A 19,792-nucleotide genomic window follows, 5' to 3' on the forward strand; every position below is an offset into this window, starting at 1 on the left:
TGGTTATCACATACCGCCCTCTTCAGATTATACACCCTCAGTTCCTTGACACTAGCTGAAGGATCTTGTGCCTTTGTGTTTCCACTGCTGCGGCACAGAATACATTCTTTGATTGTAAGTACCAGCTTCCTAGCCAATGACTATTGCTTAAATCAGGGCTTGAGAAGCGCACCAGCCACGAGTAGCCCAAGAACAAGGCTTATTAACCAGGGGTGAAAACACCAGTGTGGCCACACTCTTGCCCCTGAAAGCCATATCCCCTGTAACTGAAAAGAAATAAAGAGAGTTGTGTAGTGTCTTGTACATTGTATTAAGCTATATCAGCTTTCTGTTTAATAACTGTTTTAAAATGTAACCTACTATTCAGGCTGATCATACTGTAGAAACAATATGTGTTGATATTTAACAAATCCCACAGCACTAATCTAATCTGTTTACTGAAATGTATTTGACCTTGTGGTTTTTAAAAATGCAAATGCTGCTGTGATGGAGGGGCAGGGGAAAAGGGAGGGGGATTTTTCTGTAGTACCCTAAGCTTCCCTCAGCTTTTTGGCTGCTTCAAGGGAGGAGTTTCTGCAACTGTACCTCTCCCGTTCACAGGCTCCATTTGGAGGCCCCTCCCCAGAGTACTCCCAATGCCATCCTCTGCTGTAGTTTATTGTTGCTGTCAGCAGCCTCTGCAGAATGAAGCTGATCCGACTGTCAATTTCAGTGCTGCCCTCAGGGACCTATAAAACCAGCAATGGAAACTTACACGTATGGAAGCTCAATAACAGCACTAAAGTGGTCTGTCTGCAGCCTGAAGAGTAAAGCATTGAATTGGTTCCAGCTTGGTTTGGCTTTGGAATGCTCTCATCATGCATAGAGACTAGAAAACTCTCTTATTTAAAATTTACTTTCTGCAGCAGATGACTCACCCTGAAAAGTTTCCTATTTGTGTGGAATGAGGATTTTTCAGTTCCTAGCTTAAGTTTGCTTTGGGCAGGACACCTGCTTCAGCAGTACAGAAAGAGGGAGGAATTTTATTTATTTATTTATTTATTTTTTTATAAGGATGATGTTTCTGGATTCTGGTTGGGAGTTCTATCTTATCCACCTCTCACTGGTATAGTAGGAATCTTATAAAAGCAAAACTCCACTCTGTACTAGCTGTTTTTCTCCCCTCATCTAGGGTCTTGTTGTTACTAAAGAGTTGGAGGGTTTGCTACCCTGACTTCTTCAGACTGATTCTCTTCTCCAGTGAATAGCTCCTGTATGCCTCTGTCTAATGCCACTCTTAAGCTTTCTAAGCAGCAGCAGCATGAAATTAACATGACCGATCATTTTACTGCTTCCCACAGGGATCTGAATAGCACCAATGAAATCAATACGTGGCTGATTTCACTACGATCCAATTTAGCAAAGTTATGAAAAGAGTAGCAATGAAGTTGACTGAAGAGTATGTTACATAAATTTACTGTTGGTTCACATCTGTAAGGTTATAGGCACAACCACGTAGGTCCCTCATTCGCCACTGAAGAATGGATTTTTCAATACTTGCCAATCTAGTCCAATATTTTGCTAGTTCTACTCAGTCAAAATTTAGTAGCATGCTTTGTAAATACACCATTCAAATGAAAGGTAGAATTATAGGAAATTATCCATGTAATCTATTATATTGAACAGAAAAACCTGAAACCTGAGAAGTGCCATGTCTGGCTCAGGACAGTGGATACTACAGAAAACCAGTGTAGTATTCATAATACTCAAGTCAGGTTTTCCCAGTAGCAGGTAGTGCTGATAGAATGCTCAACCACTTTTAAGGAGCCAAGTATATTCAGGTAGTCTAACCAAAGTACTTTTCATAAATACTGCAGTCAGCCCTGCATTTAGGGACTCTGCTTGGTCCCTCATATAAAAACCATTTCTTTTTGACAGGCACCATTTGTTCAATCTATAAGCAATCTAAAACCAAATTAAATCTGGATATAACTATGTTGTGAGAAAAATCTGTGTGCAATGTAACTACTTTATACAATGCCAAGAATTCAAGTACAGGTGTACTGTTTTTTAAAACAGATTGTCCCTGTTTACTGGTATCTGAACTATTGATTAATATTTAAGAGACCTGAATCAATATACAAGTTTTTTAAAAAAGCAAAACTGTCTTTGGATTGACCAGGTTATGTAGCAGTACAGGTTAGCGACAGACGCTAATAATATTCCACTGATGACTTGAAGAAGCCATTATGCTTTCATTATAAGAGTTAAAGTTCACATTTCAGTTCTGCTAGGAGAACAGAGTACATGCAAACACACAGGAGGGCCATAACCTCTCTCTAATAGTGGCTTTACTTTTAGAGACCTTGCTTTGTAGCATTAAAGGTCAATGAGAACATCTGTTTGAAGCAATGGTAATGTGGAGCTCTCCTGTGGTGCTGCCTTTAGTCTGGACTCTGTACCACAACACACATGCCACAGGGAGCCTAAACAGTAGTAAAGGAGCAATACTAAACTCACCCATGCAGGTTAACATCCAAGAGGAGGTGGTGGTGTTTTTTAAACCAAGAAAAAGACATCCCTGAATTGCATAGTTAAAGCGAATCATGGTGAAGCAATGTCTTAGTTTTGCTTGGTTATTGGATAAATGGCAAGGGATGGCACATGCAGCTGGTGGAAAGTAGGCAGAGAACATTCTAGTGACCTTTGGTTCCAAATATTTTGACAGTCCCAGTTCCACGTCAAATTGGAGGTAAACTGTAAGCTGCACAACTCCTGACTCTGGGCCATTCTCTTGCATCAGCACCCATTTACCTCTCTAACTGATCAGCCACACAGCAACGGATATCAGTTAACTATTGTTTGAAACAGTGCTGTGCTCTTAACCTCCCTCCTGCCCTTTAGTTTATCAAGTATCTGGTCACTTCCCGCAAGATAGCTAATTTTACAGCTTCCCAACAAAGCAGATCCTAGGGACAATAGGTAAACCAATAAGAAAAGCTATTCATGTGATAGGTTGGATATGGGCATCCTAACAAAATAAAGTTTTTATAGTTATGTCACTTGTAGAATATAATTCCTTAACTTTTATTTCTCCTTGTATTTCCCTCTCCAATATGTTTGTCAGCTGATCTCTTCAGATAATTCTACACCCAAATCTTGACCACATATTTCATCCCATTCATTACTCCTTTTTCATTCAGGTAGAGTACTAGCTCCCTTAGAAACAAGGGCCTTCTCCTCTTGGTGATGGATAGGTTCTTTATCAAGTGCATGTTCACTGATGCCCACACTATTGGTTTCTGTGGCCAACCTGGTTGGAAGCATCCCATGCAGCTTCTCAAAAACAAAGTCAGTTTATCTGTTTACTTGCTGCACCTTCATACATGTTTTCCTGCCACAGAGCAGTAACCCTCTATAGCCTGCTTTATGCAAGGCAGACATGTGGATAATATAAGTCAGACTGAATGAGATCTAGCATGGAAGCCCTGTTCACTTACTTCTCTTTTCCTTTTCCCTCAAAACAGGTGTACTGCTTTGGCTTCTCTAAAAGCTGTAGTAGTTCAATTCTGCAACTCCCAATGTTCAGGTATAGATACTAAGGCAAGTGCTGCTTCCAGCAAAGGATTACAAAATTTATACCAGTCCATGTCCTTTAGCTCATTAGCCAAGACAGCAGCCTGAGATAGCAGTTCTCAAAACACAAGTGTACAGAGTGGAGGTCTCATCAAGTGGCAGTGTGTATCCTGGGATATCTAATTGCAGTAACAGGAAGGAGTATCTTAACCATTACAGGAGTATTGTTAGGGAAAAATGACACGGATTATCAGACTTGTGTGTGGAAGACTAGACTTTGTTTTATGAGATGGTGTGCGGTGGGGGAGGAGGGAGTTGTTTATGACTACACAATCACAGTACATTTCCAAGTGATGTCAGTGGGATGTTTGTTTGCACAAAGATCAATAGGTGAAGTGTGGCATCCTTGATTCAGTACTTTAGCATCATTTACTGGGAAGATTGCTCTCCTTGAGGAACACCATTATTTTTCTTTCTTTCCCTACCCCATGTTTGAGTCTTCACTCCTTTCTTCCCCCCCAGCACTTCCCAATTCCCGGCCCCATGGGTTTTACCCAAACGCTTCCTCATTCCGTCCACAAAAACAATGAAATAACTTTTTAAATGTCAAAAGGCTAATACTTTAGAGTCAACATCTTAGGGAGCTTAATTGGAGAGAAAATAAAGGAAAGTTGACATACCTCCCTTGTTTCAAGGTGCCTGCAAAGTTGGAGAAAGCAGTACAACAGTTCAACTGGGTTCATAGTTTTAGTGTTTTCTTTGCAACAAGCTCTAGGAACTTGCTGCACCCCTGCAGATTCTAAATACACCACACAGGCAAAAAAAAAATCCATTCAGTGGGCTATGTGTTTGGCACAGTTTCATTCCTGTGACAGATTAGGTCAAAAGTGTCTGACTTGGTTGCTAGCAGAAGTGGCATATGATTCGGTGTCACCAATCATCAAGCATCTGGTACATGGGCGCAAACCAAGATTTTAGCCAATGTTTGAGGCATAGTCTGCCCTAGATTTTTTATGGGTCCAGATCGTGCAACTGCCAGTGAATGGGGGATGGTCAACACCATTTTACAGAATTTTTTGTGCTGTAAAAATTGTTAATTCTTAGATCTGCAAACACTTCCTATGAGTCATCTTTTACAATGTGTATTTTGGAAAAATAAATCCATACCTAAGCAATGACTCTTTAATGAATTCTCAACACTGGTTAGGAGTGTAATGTGCAGGATGGGTGGCATAATGATGTTTGCTTAAAAGAGTACTATTTGTGCAAACAAAAAGGATATCAAGTTAACGTCAAGAAAAAGTCCACCTAGAAGTCTGACTGCTGACTTTTTATGGCAAGTTTACCCTTGAACAATAAAAGTGTTTTCTTGGCACACATTGTAGCAGATATGAATAGCAAGAAATTTGGAGGATTCAGTTTTGAGTGTAGCTAGATAGCAATGAACTCTTGTAAGTCTGGCAAGTACAATCTTTTTCCTCATCTTTCCGCATGAAGGAACTGATCTGATTAGGAAATGCTTAAATTCTATCATTAAATTAGGGATTTTCTTTTGTTTTATTTCTCAGACTTATTCCATCAAATGTCATAATATAACTCAAGAGACAAGGCGGGGGAGGTAAAATCTTTTATTGGACCCAGTTCTGTTGGTGAAAGACAAGATTTCAAGCGCAATAGGGCTCTTCTTCAGGTCTGGTAAGAAGAAGAGCTCTGTGGCGCTTGAATCTTGTCTCTTTCACCAACAGAAGTTGGTCCAATAAAAGATATTCCTTCACCCACGTTGTTTCTCTAATATTCTAGGACCAACACTGCTATAGCAACACCACAAACTCAAAATTTGTGTCTACTTCTGAAGGAAAGTTTAAATTAATACCTTCTGCAGTGGCCTCTCTTGCCTGCTGTTGGTTAACTGTTTCTGACTGCTGCTCAAGTTCAAAGATCCTTGCCAACAGTCCCATGACATATGCCTCTCGCTGCTGGTCATATATCAGCCACTGCTCGTTTTTCTCCAGAGCCTTCATGCATGGGGAAAAAACGGTATTAGTCACATTTTTAGAACATCACCATCCCATTTTCTTTCCAATACTCAAAAATACAGCCAAGGAAAGCTAGTTAATTTCTAGTCTGCAAGATCTAGTAACTTTTTTACATTGAGTAATTTCAATTTTATATTTACATCTCTGCTGTCTGTCATATGGAAAAGGTTCAGAGTTTGTTGAAGATCTTAACGTTACAGTTTTCCACTGTTTGAATTTATCTACATCTGTACTGCTAGTACAGATTAGTTTGTCTCTTGGAGTAGAAAAGGCTCCTTAAAACCAGGGACTAAGGAGTTAATTTAAAATGAAAGAATGATTAACTAATACTTTTTGGAAAGACTGATTTAAATAATGGTCTCTGAGGACAGAATAAACCAAAGCTGAAGTTTATCAAGTCATTTTTGAAACAATGTTCCACTTAAAGAAAAAAAAGAAGTTTGCAAAAATGAGAACTCTGGATTTTTCAAGCCGTAATATATAAAATGCACCTTGTCTAATCAGTCCCCAAACATTCAGGAAGTATTTTCCTTGTGGAGGAGGATACAAATGAAAAATTAGTAGTAAATTAAAAGCTGAGCATATTTCAAAACTCTTGCTAACAGCAGAAGGCTACTCACAGATTTAACTATGGAAAGAGTAGTTTTATTTCCATAATGTAAATTGAGATCCCCAAACATTTCATGTTATCAGATCACATCAAATGATCCATATATATCAACATCTCCAATCTTCAAGGTGCCACCTCTCTCCCATAGATTTAACAATACGGATTTAATGAAAATTGTATTTGCTTTTTGATGCACTAAATATTGATATGCAACATCTCCCATTTACTAATTTCTTTAAGTGAAAAGTCTGTACTGTAAATATTGCAATATAGGATGAAGAACAAGAGTACTGAAACTACAGGATGCAAGTTTCCCTATTTGTACATCTCCCCTGCCATAAAGAACATTTTCTCCACTTGCATAAGTATCTCCCATAGAAGCTGGTTTGCCAATACTTAGACCAAAGTTTTCTATGGAATACTCCTGAGGGACTTCTGTGCCAAAAAATTAAAAATTGTGCTAAAAAAATGCACACAATATTTTAAAATTCTGCATATTTTATTTGTTAGATAAATGTGGAGGCTCCAGCACGGCAGTGGGGAGCACAAGCAACTGGCTGCATGAAGGTGGGAGATCACAGAATTTAACTAATATAATATTTAGAAGGGTGTGTTAACACAACTCAGTTGTCTAGGTCCTAAGCTTGTATCGATCACCTGCTTGTTGGCAATATTGTAAAGATACCTATATACAAAATTCTCCAAACGAATTTAAATAGATGATGTAATCTTCCAAGATTAAGCTAGCTAAGGTAAACTGCTATAGCCAGTACAGACGAGTTTCCCTGTCAAGATCAGCCAAGTGTTGCTTATTTTATAGTGCAGTTCACATCAATGCATATTAAATGTTAAAAGGTGAAGTTTAATGTGTGCATGACTTTATTTCAATATGTAAAGATCGTAAAAATAGTTAAAAGGGTGTGCGCACCACTACTGACTCTAAGATCTCAGATAAGACATCCTGGGAAAGGCCAAATGTTTTAACTCCAGTATAGTTTGGAAGTGCCAAATGAAGTCATAACAGACATGGTACTACACCTATTTTACTGTTTTAGAAAGTAGCAATAGCACAGTGCTTTTGGGGGGGTGAGAAGGGTACAAACTTACCTCCATTTTATTCATGGGGAGGGAGTGAAAAAAACCCAACAGATTAAATAATTTGCCTAAGACCATATGAGCCAGTAGCAGAGCCAATTTCTTGCTTCTAACCCAGTACTCAAACTTAGGGACAACATAAGCAATGTGGTCTTGGTTAATGGGTTTTTGCTGCCCTAACCATCTCTGAACAAAAGAACACTTTCAAATACTAGGTTTTGACTCTTATTTAAAGTGCTTCCACTCCTCACCACCCTTCATAACGTGCAACATTCCAGACTGGAATGTTTCCAAGGACCCATCAGAAGGACCCGTCCTATGAATTTCTAGCAAGTTTGTCTTTGCATTGTGAGAAGGCAATGATTTTCTTAGCTCCTTCGTAAAGGATCACTTATAACTTGATTTTTTTTTTTTAAATGCACTCAGAGCTATTTTCTGATGGGTGCTCTTATATGCCTGGATTTCTTTAAATAAAGAGAAATTTTGTAACGGTTTGTTCTGCTCTCCTATTGATGTATTTTGGGCAGGCCTGAAATCAACGCTAAATGTGCTCAGGCTCCCTGTTTTTTCCTTTGTGCTCCTGGTGGCCTACTGCCTCTTTGTTTTCAGGTTTGGTGCAGCTCTTATAGGCAAGTACCCACTGATGAGGCCTGGAAAGAACACATGTGAGCAGTGGCATCCTAACACTACAGGAAACCTGAAATATAATTGCACCACAAAACTAGTGAAACTGACTATACACATAATGTTGTCAAAGGCACAAAGTAAAACTGGAAAAATAGCACACTGTTCTTATGCCTTGCAGTTATAATAGCCTTAAGGGTTACTTTTAACAACTGTGGGTTTGATATTTTCAGATAGAAATAGGTCTCTCAATTTCCCTTTCAAGTATGCTATGTATTGTTTACATTGTCATGCATGGAGACACTTACAATAGTGAATATACATTTAGAATGTTAATAAGGAAACTTACATCTTTCAATTGTTTTTCAACTTCATTAAGGTTACTTGGTGACGCAATGCAGTTCATTACAGCTTTCTGCAGACAAAGAAGAATGCGTTCATCTGTATTTCCTCTAGAAAAGTGTATTCTCAACTAATCTTATAGTCTTGTAAGAAAGAAGCACTTACCGTCAGAGTTAAAAACCAAACACATGTAATTCTGATATCAAGAGTATTTCTTTGGGCATCCTCATATCACCACAAGTTCTTCCAAGTATCAAACATTTTGATTCACCTTCTTGTATTTGGCTGCAAATGGATCTAATTTCTGTGGTGGAACACTAGTTTCAGAGATTTTAAGACCAGAACAGACCATTATCTAGTCTGGTCTCCTACAAAATGCAGGCCATAGAATTTTGCTTCAGTTCCTTCCTCAAGCCCATAACTTCTGGTTGAGCTAGTACATATTTTAGAAAGACATCCAATCTTTGTTTCTGTGGCACTGCTGTATTGTGCTGTAGCTTCTGGTAAGTTAAGAAAATTGAGGGTTTAAGTTTAATATGGAAGTCAATAAGTCAGTAAAGTGTTTCTTGTTATTAAGTTGAATTTTGCTCTGCTGTAAAGTTGTCACTATCTTGCAGACTTTTACTTATAATACCGATCTGTTGGGGGAAGGTGGAGGTTTCAATAGCTATGTAGTGGCTTTTAAAACACATTGGAAGGCACAGGAGCCAGTATGGGATTGTGGGAATGAGAGGGAAGAAAGGCAAGGGAGGATGGACATAATTAGCTAGGTGTTTCTGTAAAAATGTTCAGTTGTCAAATAGCATTGACATTTAAAGTGTCTGAGAGTTTCAGGGCTAAGACCCAACTATAATAACCAGCAGAAGTTTCAGAGTTTATAGGCATCACTGCATTAGTTTACACTGTTCATATTTTGAAGAACCTTCCAATTCATGTGTGCTAGAAGCTATTTTTTTAAAAAAAGGTACAGGGGAGATTGTCAGAGCAAAATATGCAAGGACACCTAAATCCCATTTGTGTCTTTGAAAAGTCTACCTCTAGATTCTGCAGCACATTTCTGCAACAAAGAATACATTTTGGGACAAATTCTGCAGCCATGGAATGTGAGAGTTTGAATGAAAGTATTAGAACTTTTATAAGCTATTCTGTATACATGAAGCATAAACTTTAAATCCTGAATACTTGTTACAGATGTATTTTGATTAAAAACTTCTCATTTCCATAAATATTAGAACTCAGTATCTATGATGTCTAGGAAAAAATTAGGAAACGCTTGTGTCCAATGTTATACATGCTACTCTTACACCACCTAGCATTTGTAAGAGGCATTACAATATACATTTTCAAGCTTGTGAAGACATCCAATCAAAAAGTCTAAGTTTACCTTTTTTGCACTTCATTTATTAATGACAATTTGAAAGAAGACGACTTCTATTAATACAAAGTTATTTTGGTAATCAGCCTGCTCCACAGATAAAACAATCCCGTGTTTTGGCAACAATTGCTTCTGAGATAGTCTGTTTCCATTCAGAATAACCAGCCAAGAACATGTAGGATACTGTTTTACGATTACTGACAGGACACGTCATCTAATGGGTGGGGTATTATTCCACTCTTATCTGCCCCCTCATACTTTATGTTTAAGATTATGTAAGTAGGAATCCTTCTGATAACTGACAGCTAAATCTCTCTCTCAGCTGTGGCTATGCAGGAAAGCTAGCACAGATTAGCAACAGAATAATTCTTGGGGCTCTGGTACACCTTTAAAGACACTAAAGACTGGTTGTTGTGGACCAAAGATTCTTTGCCCTAGCTCTCCAACTGATGTTTACTTTGGATTTACCATCCTCAGCAGGTCAGGTTTGTTATTAAATAGGATAGCTCTTTACAGAGACAAAGTCTATAGCTAGTTATTTCCATTGAAGATTTATGCTGCACTTATTTGTAGCATGAATTCTTTAAACAAGACCAATTGAAAAATAGTATCTTCCCTGCAGGCAGCCAGAAAACTTCACCTTCTTCTTTCTATCCTTCCTATTTTGTTGCTGAAACGCTAACTAGAATTTAACACTGAAACCAGAGATATTTGGATCCATTGTCACATTCTCCAGAAGAAAGGAAGCAGGCTGCTGCATCTAACCAAAAGCATTCAGGCTGTGTACTTACCACTAAGAGTATCAAATTGCAGCAGCCCAGACTAGAGGGCATGAAGATATAGGTCTGTAGCCAGGTTATGTACAAGCTACTGGCCAGCTGTGGATTGAAAGCTGCATTTATGGAAGCAGTGGCCAAGTGTTCAGTGAGGAGTCCATAAAGATCCCAAAACTATGAACTGTGCTAGGGAAGGGCAGGTTTCCTCAATAGACTGTCACACTAAGATAATGATTAGTATTCAAAATACTATTTTCCTTCCCACCTATCTTGCTCTGATTCAGATTAAGCTAGTTACTTTTCATCCAGGAGCTGATCTCAATTAGGCCCAGGGATAGCTGCCAGTGGTATTTTTACTCTGGAAGCAAATGAGACCTGGGCACAGTCAGTGTCTTGCTGGCCCCTTAGAACATGGTGGGTATGTCTGCACTGCAATGTGAGCCCAGGGTTAGTGAGACTCAAGTCAGCAGATGCTGGGTTAGAGAATCCAAGGTTTAAGCATCTACACTGATTGTTAACCCTATGTTAAGAATTTTCTCTCCTGGGCTCGAACCTGGGGCTCTGGTGTCCACACTGCAGCAAGCAAACCCAAGCCAAACCAATCATATCTGACTCCCAAGCACCCTCCCAAAACGAGGCCACTCTAGGCCTTTGACCATGGTTTAATGCAGGAAAACTTGACTCTGCACATTACAGAAAGCTTGAACAGCCTGCCAACACATCCTGCCCAGCAGTCATTTTGGTCTGTGCACTCCCAGCTACCAGAGCCAGCAATGTGGAGGGGAGACCTTTTGAAAACTCCTCTTGTTTGGCTTTCACTCCAGTGTCAGGAAACAAGCAGAGCTTCTGAGAGACACTGATGGACATTTTGGTGGTGTTTTCTGATCCACAAAAGGCATCTGACAGAACTTATCATGGAGGACGACAACACCGCAGACATGGTAGACTTGAACTGGCTGATGCTTCTCATGACAGTCAATACAGCCGCTGACACCTCCGATGTAGGCTGGTGCTTCTGGAGTAGGGCCACAAGCACAGACTGATAGGATCACAGTCATGAATACCTGGGATGACCAGCAATGGGTCCAGAACTTTTGCATGAAGAAAGCTACATTTCTGGAGCTTTGGGAGCAGCTCGCCCCAAACCTCCAGTGTAAAGATATGAATGACGGCAGTGATTAGTCCAGAAGCGACTTACCACAACTGCCTGGAAGCTGGCTACCCCAGACTGCTACAGGTTGTAAAGCAACAGCAGAGGTTTCTAAGGCAATCAAGCATATGGTTTAAGCCAAGGTGGCAGGCATAAAATATATTCCTGGCTTTGAGAGAATGGGGTTTCCGCACTGCATTGGGGCCACTGATGGGACTCACATGCCCATGGTTTGAGGTTTATGTATTTGTGCTCCTTGAGGAGGGCAAAGGCCCAGTGGAAGGAGGAGAATAGTACCTTTATGAATGTGCTTGGGTGTGGATGGGGCTCATTGATTGTGTGTGGGCAGGGGGTGATTGCCTTGCAATGTACTTATGAATAACAGGGACACTTGTCAAATGACGGTGGGAGGATCAATTCACAGTATGGATTGATGTAGACAATTGTATTGAGGAATAGTGTTTGCATACAAATGCTTAATTATCCCATATCACATGTTTACCTGTATTATTTTAAATACACACTGTATAAAGTGATTCAGTGATAATAAAAACTTTGATAAAATAAAAAGCTTATTTATGAATATGTGTTAGAAAAGTACAATGTTAACCCACTGCCAAGCAGGCCAGCTGCCATTATCACACTAAGACACCAGTCTCTCTCACACAAAAAAAGTGCATGAACAAGTTCAAAGAGAAAAGCTATGTATAAGACAGAAACCCCCTACCATAGCATGTCCCCTGCCCCCCGGTTGTCCTTTCCCTTCTATTCCTGTTTGCTGCATGCTTGGTGCCAAGGAGTGGAGGTATCCAGTATAGGGGATCAATCTGGAGGGCTGCATGGGGCAAAGTTGCCCAGTCCAGCTACTCATGAGGCCCAACTGTATGGACCACCCAGCCATGGAGTTTTTCAAGCTGTTTCTGGACTGCATCACAAGATAGCACGCAAGGGACTGAGGCTGTGATGTGGGTGATTCAGCAGGAGTCTGTTCTCTTGCAGCCATTAGCGATATCTGCAGCTCAAACAGTTTTCTGCTGAGCTCTGTCCTCCTCTCTTAGCTGCTGTTCCTGGAACTGTGAAGCAAGTGCCAGCTCCTTCACTGAAGCCCTGTTCTCAAACTGTGCAGCAAGTGTGAGCCTTTCCTCTTGCCTCAAGACTCTCTGCCTTTAGTACTGGACCTGCTTCGCGGCTCTGTCCGGAACTTCAACCATCAGTTCATCACAGAAATGCTTCCTCTTGGAATGATCTGTGTAGTTACACTGGCCCAGACTTCTGCTGCAGTGTTGGTGAGCTGTAGAAGTACTGAAGCCAGTAGACGTCAGGGGGCCTGGAAAAGCACAAGACACAGAGGGTTACTGTCTCAAATAGTTCAGTGCAGGAGCTCAGAAAAAATCCTTGTAGAATTTCAAGGACATAAAATGCTACTTTTTCAAACTGAAACTTCAGTATATTGATAGAGGGATATGCCAGACCACAGAGCTCCCATGGACACAGCCTGGTTAATCTCAGTGAAAAGCAGAGAGACAATGGTAAATTAAAAATCCAAAGCTGTTTTTTGTTTTCTAAAAAAATTGCAGAACTCCTGGGGTGTGGAGAGGGGAGAGAGACAAAAGGTGCCATCAGTGGCCATGCTACAAAAGCTTTTGCTATCATTTCCGACCCTCCACATTTTGGAGGACATAACAGGTTTTGCGGTGCCCAACTGGCAAAGGGAGATGTTATTCCAAGCTGCTGATGGGAAACCTGTATGCAAGCAAAGCATTCCACCATTGATGTGCTGTTCAGTCACTATATGAGTGGAATGGGCAGGTCAGCTACTGAGATGGCCCTGTAAAATATGTCCTTCCCCGCAATACGACTACCTATCTGGAGTTCCTGCATCAGGAAACCTGTGCAGCTATCAGCACCCAGGATTGCGTCAGAATCCATGAGGGAATCAATAGGATGATTCATTAACTTCCACATGGCTGTATGCAAAAACATGCAGAACTCCACAGCCATCGTCCTTGACCATCCTCGCCACATTTCTGGACAAAATTTCAAACACTAGTTGAATTTGGCACAAATGGTTGTGTCACTTGCGGACTGCATGACATGTCCACATACCTACCTTTAACTGAAATGGACTAGACTTGTAAATGGAACACATTTCCACTCACCCACCAGTTCACTGTTTCCCTTGAGTGATTACAGGTGTGGCAATTAAGGCTATTATTTTTAAGAAACAGGAATGCCTTAGGAAAACTGCTTTCAGATAGAGGTTCACTTTGAAGGCATTTTTATTGTTTGCATTTCCCTGTTGCTATTTTGAACTCCACATGGTGGGAGGTGGGGAAGCCCAGCTGCTGGTGGCATACTACCTGCCCTTAGCAGTCGGATTTTATTAACTGGGCCTTCTAATAGCTTTTGCATTGGTTCATAGAACAGAAAACTCTCCCATTACTGTATTAAACATTAAAATGGAACCAGAAACTTACCAGGCTCAGGAGCATCTTCTGTCCCTTCTGTGTCTGATACAGGCTTCCATAGCAGGCTGTCTCTCCGGGGGGGGGAGAAGAAGAAGGAATCAAACAGCTTCTGAGTATGATCCCAGGATGCGCTGTTGCAGCTCAAAGCCTCCTCTGGGATCGGTTTCAGCAACAGAGTCACTTCACTGTCCTCACTTGACACCTGCTGCTGCCCCCCCTCTGTCCCCATGCTGGACTCTGGGGCCAGCAGGGCACCATCCTGGTTGACCAGGTCATCATGCACCACCATTGGCTCGGTGGTCAGCACAGTGCCCACTCAAACTCATCATGAATTGGGCATGATGTTGGCGAGTTGCTCAAGGTGTGGTTCTGGTTCCTGGTTTTCCAATACTCCATTGTGAGCTGCTTAGTCCACTCCCTGCACTGGTCTCCAGTCTGGTAAATTTGCAACTCTGCCAGCTTCTTCGCTATTTGTTGGTATGTGTGGTCACCACCGGTATTTTAAAGTCCACTGTTTTGCTGGTTTCACACCAGAGATTTACCAAAATCTGACTGTGCTCCTGTGATCATGAAGCAGCATGCTTTGCAAAGGACTTGTGTTCAGTCTCCACTGCAAACACAGAAGGCTCTCTGATGGTGACTTTGCAGCTTGGTGTTCAGAAGACAACGGGAAGGTTAAACACTGACTCACTGAGCTGCTGCACCAAACCAAGGGGAGCGGCTTCTGTTTCCCTGGAGTCGACTGGAGATTCTTAGTCAAGAGAGGACAAAGGAAGTTGGCCCCTGGGATTGTGGGATACTTTTGGTGGACTCCAAGAACCCAAGGTGGGGGGCTGCGTCTAAATTGCAAAGCAACAGGGCTCTAACCCTGGGTCCCGGCTTGACTGGGGCTCAAACCCTCCAGCCCTGCAGTGTCCTAGGACCTTAGGCCCAAGCCAGAGAGGTGTGTGTCTAGAACTGAAGGGTGGTTTAGTCTCAAGCCTGGGCTCAGGCTTACACTGCAGTGTAGACATACATTTCCCTCCACCAATAACTTCATGTGGAGGTTAAATAGGATGGGGGTAAAGAGTAGGGCTTTGTGGACCACAAGTGAGTGACCCAGAGGCAGGGAAACTGCACTGTTCTCTTGGGAAACAGTGGAAAGATTCCAAACATTTATCGGTTAACCTGTGCTCTATAGCATGCTCTGACAGACTTATCAAATGAGATCTAGTAACAGCATGACTAGCTTCTGAGAATATTTTTGACTGACCTAACTCAAGGTATTAATTACGGACCTCAGACTGTTCCGAAACATGATTTTGATACCATCACTAAATTTAGAAGACAAGAGATTACTAGAATGGTTATTGAATTTTTAGGCTATTCTGAACTGACTTTTTGTTCAGTTAACTTGGATTTTTCTTGCCTTGGTATAACGCTTTTCCTCCAGCCTACTTAAGAAATGTTGCTTTATAATATTAGGGAGCCCACACTAAGTTCAGGGGCAAAGTCAGAGTGGTACTGTATCAAAAAGACAGGATATTTATGATAGTGTATTATTCAGAACAAAGCTTCCTTCTTTGAAGTAAAGAGTTGGGATTCATATTTGTCTTTTCTTACTTAAGGATCTGGCACAAGCCAAGTTACTGGAAGTTATTCAGCTAAAACCATGCAAATTTAGGGTGATCAGTGCCATCTATTGAACAAGAGTGGGGGCAGGGGGAACTTTCTATCCCCATTCCTACCAAGACTCAGAAAGAGCATGCTAACAATGTTTATAGCTAAGTTTTGCCAACTGAGTGTACATGCACCCCTCTTACTTTGTGTCCATGCTTTTCAGAAAGTGCAGAACTAACAGAAATGGAAACAAATGCCTTTATAAAAGCAGGCAGTCTCCTTGTATCTGGACACACTATAGTTATTAACCATTCTAAAAGTAATAAGCAACTCACCCTTGCATCCTGCTATCTACAACTCTAAAGGGAAGGAGAAAGAACTGGCCCTTAGCATTGTAGCCTATAGGAGTAACCTGTTTGCTTGTACGTATGTGTATAATAGGTTTATAGATTTATATTAAAGTAAGTTTGGCTGTAATGCAAGGGACCTACAGGCCATATCCTGTATGTTGAGCTAAGGCAAAGTTAGCATATCTACACCTGGGACCTTTCACCCAGATAGCAAGTTAACACCCACACACGTCTGAGACCTTTCACCTAGACAGACAGAGAATGGTAAAATGGCATAGGGGATTTCCAAGTCTGTACCCACAAACTTAACAGGTACACCACAAGGAGAACCGGAGAACAAAAACAACATATGTATGTACATGTCATCAATACGTACATACTAGCCTATGGAGTAAGCGTACCCTAACATTTTTATGGGTGAGGAATGAAGTTTGGGCCTAGGAGGAAGAATTTCAGCCACTTGTGCCCTATAAAAGAGGTGACCCACCTTGCTAAAGAAATCTACCTACGACAAGGACTACTATTAGTGGGCTGTACTTGTTTTTCTTAAACCTTCTAAATTCCAAGGGACTAGGCTAAACTTGGTTTCCCTAAGCTTTTGTTCTTAGTTGTGTTTATTAGGTTTTAATTTTAAGTTTAAGTTAATTAAGTAAAGTCTAAGTTAGAAAAAGCTAGAGCTAAGAGCTATCGAAGCTAAGTGCTGCACCTCTCACTCAAAAATTGAGAAACCTGAACTGTTAGAGGCGAGGCTGGTCCTGTGTCTCTCTCCACAAGGTTATCAAGGAAGGGTGTGAGTATATTAACCAAAGCTTTGTAGCATATATTACCATAATACCATATGTATCTTTTAAATAGCAGTAATACAATTGTAACTGACTATTTTACCATTTAATTACTACTTCATTTATTTTAATAAGAAGTCTTTAAGGCTATATCTGTCTCAGTGTGAGCTTCCTGTCATACACCCGAAGGTCCTTTGTAAATTCTGTGGAACCTGATTTGGGACAAGAACTTTTATCTTCTGATCAAACAAATTGGCAAGCCTACAACCCATATTATCCAAATTAATATTAACACCCTAAATCAGGCAACAGCATAAGATTTTCAAAGGTAATTACCAGGCCTAATACAGAGCATTAATCACAACCTGGACCCCGTTTTCAAACTGAATGTGGATATATTAACACAAAAATTCCACTCTTCAAGGTGGAGACAAGAGTTAAATCTCCCAAATCCACGAGAGAGACGACTGCCATGTCACCATAACTCTGACCTGGGGAAGGGGGTACCTTTAAGAAGTCCCCCAGGGACCCAGAAGCACACTGTTTTACTGGAATTGAGGGATCAGTTTTGTTGGTTTGTGAAGGGAATATGGCTAAAGTTGGGAAGAAAAGAAATAATGTTAAGTATTAATACATGAAGTAAGGCTTGAAAACAAGAATTCAGAGCTTGGCTACACTTGCAAGTTAGAGCGCATTAAAGTGGCCCTGGACGCCCAGCTCACTACCTGTCCACGCTGGCAAGGCATGTAGAGCGCTCTGACTCCACGGCTAGAGTGCTCCTGGTACTCCACCTCGGCAAGAAGATTAATGCTTGCTGCGTCTTGGCTGAAACACCCAAGTGTCAGCGTGAATGAGGGGTTGCATTACTGCGCTCTGATCAGCCTCCGGAAATGTCCCATAATCCCCTTAAGTCAAGTGGCCACTCTTGTCATTGTTTTTGAATCGCTGCAGGAATGCGGATATGCCCTTTGAAAGCTCCATTTCTGACAGTCAGCTGCTTATCTGCTCTGAGACAAAGCAACCATTAGTGTGGAATGCTTGGGGGGCGGGGGTGTCTGCTGCTGTCTGAACTTACAAGACAGCATGCTGACATGCTCTCAGCCCCCCCAAAACCCACTTTCTCCCCCCCACATACACACAATACACTCCCTGTCATACTCCACCCCACCGCCCCATTTGAAAAGCACGTTGCAGTCACTTGCATGCTGGGATAACTGCCCATAATGCACCGCTCCCAGTGCCACTGCAAGTGCCACAAATGTGGCTACACCAGTGTGCTTAAAGCTATCAGTGTGGACAGACTGCAGCGCTTTCCCTACTGCACTCTACGAAGGCTAGTTTAACTCAAAGCGCTCTACGTTTGCAAGTGTTGCCATGCCCTAAGTGTTGCTGGGGAGGAGAGAAGGGGAGTTACTTTAGGAGGCTTCATCAGAAGTGCGGATTGCATGCCCCGCATCGGAATGAACACTGCAGGATGGGAGGAAGAGTTAGACATTATCTCCCTTGTGCCAAGGTTAGATTTTCAGCAGAGTGGAGCTTTGCTTGGAGGAGGGGGAAAATGGACCACTTATCCCCACAAGTTACATAGGAAGGAGTGAATAATTTGAAAAACAGAGTGAACCTCAGAGAGTTGACTGGAAGAGGGTAGACTGAGATAGAAGGTGGCACCTTGTGTATGTGAAGCCCATAAAGTCAATGTTTAATTGTGGAAGGTCTAGATTTCTTTCACAACCCTAGTGGAGTGACAGTGGTACAAGAGAGAAGGAGCAATAGCTAGTTTTATGAACAATTGGTTAAGGAGAGGACTTATGTCTCCTGGGAAGGGCGAACAGAATTTTGAATTGAGAGAGGGCCTTGGATTCAGAGAGGGATTGTTATTGAATTTGCTTAAGCATTTCTTGTCTTGGCAAGTCAAAGGATGCAGGACCTTAAGACATAGTTACCACATTTTCCTCCTCTCCCCACCACCTTCATCTCAAATATATTTTTACCAATGGATTGAACTGTTAGAGTGTATAAAGCATGGATGTTTAAGCCCTAGTAGTTCTTACAGTACTGTAGTGACTTGTAAAGCACAGGGGAGGTGATGGCAGACAGAAAGCAAGCAGATAAAACATTTTCAGATCCTATATCAGGCTACCTGAGCGATAAGTGATTTACACTTAGAAAAGGTGGGATTCATTTTCCCCTCCCTAATAATAGGAAGTCAAAGCTCTTAGAGCACTTCATCTCTGAAAAAAATAAACAAACCGATTTCTAGTTTGGTCGTTTGGGAATTGTTCTTTAGATTAAATAGATGCAGCTGTTTAGCTAACCTCATTTAATCATTCAGCTATGTTCACTATAAGTAGTAGTTTTGTTCTTCAGAAATGCATTGCTGTAGCATCCAGATGTAGTACATTTGCTATGCTACCCCACCATGCAGATTGAAGAGGACTGGCCTGTTGTCTTCTGTTAGCACAGAACATTCATGTATGTTTGTGAGGTTTACATCAGATGTCACAGGTGGCCAGTTCTCAGAATTGCATGAGCAGTAAATAAGAATTTGTAAGACCAAAGAGACAGGGGAGCTCAAAGATGCTTTATTTGTGACCACAGCGAGGTCAGGTGGGGAGTTAAATTAGCATTTCTTTAAAAGGTAGTGTGAGGTTGTGCTGCCCCTCTAACAGCTTGGGAGCATGTATAATTCCGTGAGCAAATTAATAATAGAAAGATAAAGAAGGTATCATTTGATTTTTAAAAATCTACAGTATCATTTTACCCTCAGTGGCATGGGGTGGGGGTGTGCGACTTGCCAGACCACCTGCCCCTTTCCCCAGCACCCAGCTCCTCCAGTTTGTGGAAATTTTGATAATACAATGTCATTGGAAATGGGTCAAGTTGGGCATCATTCAAAAGCCCTTTCCCCCACAAATACAATGGTACCAAACATGACAAACCTAGAATAATTATGTAGGTACAGATTCAAGGAAGTGTCTTAAAAAAAGTTTAATTATACTTTAACAGAGGCATGTCAACATGCAGCCCTCA

General features: G+C 41.3%; 1 protein-coding gene across 3 annotated transcripts in view; it reads right to left on the minus strand.

Annotated features, from left to right (window-relative positions):
* The window catches only part of CEP55 (centrosomal protein 55), a 35,084-nt gene that overhangs the window by 8,637 nt on the left and 6,655 nt on the right, over positions 1 to 19,792 (minus strand). For all 3 annotated transcript variants that reach the window (XM_074959995.1, XM_074959996.1, XM_074959997.1), the window contains exons 4-5: positions 8,270 to 8,335; positions 5,429 to 5,570 (exon numbers count right to left, since the gene is read on the minus strand). In XM_074959995.1, the coding sequence (XP_074816096.1) occupies positions 5,429 to 5,570; positions 8,270 to 8,335 (208 nt within the window). The remainder of the gene's footprint in view (positions 1 to 5,428; positions 5,571 to 8,269; positions 8,336 to 19,792) is intronic.

This window comes from Natator depressus, chromosome 7 (genome assembly GCF_965152275.1).
Source record: "Natator depressus isolate rNatDep1 chromosome 7, rNatDep2.hap1, whole genome shotgun sequence".
Taxonomy (NCBI): Eukaryota; Metazoa; Chordata; order Testudines; family Cheloniidae; genus Natator; species Natator depressus.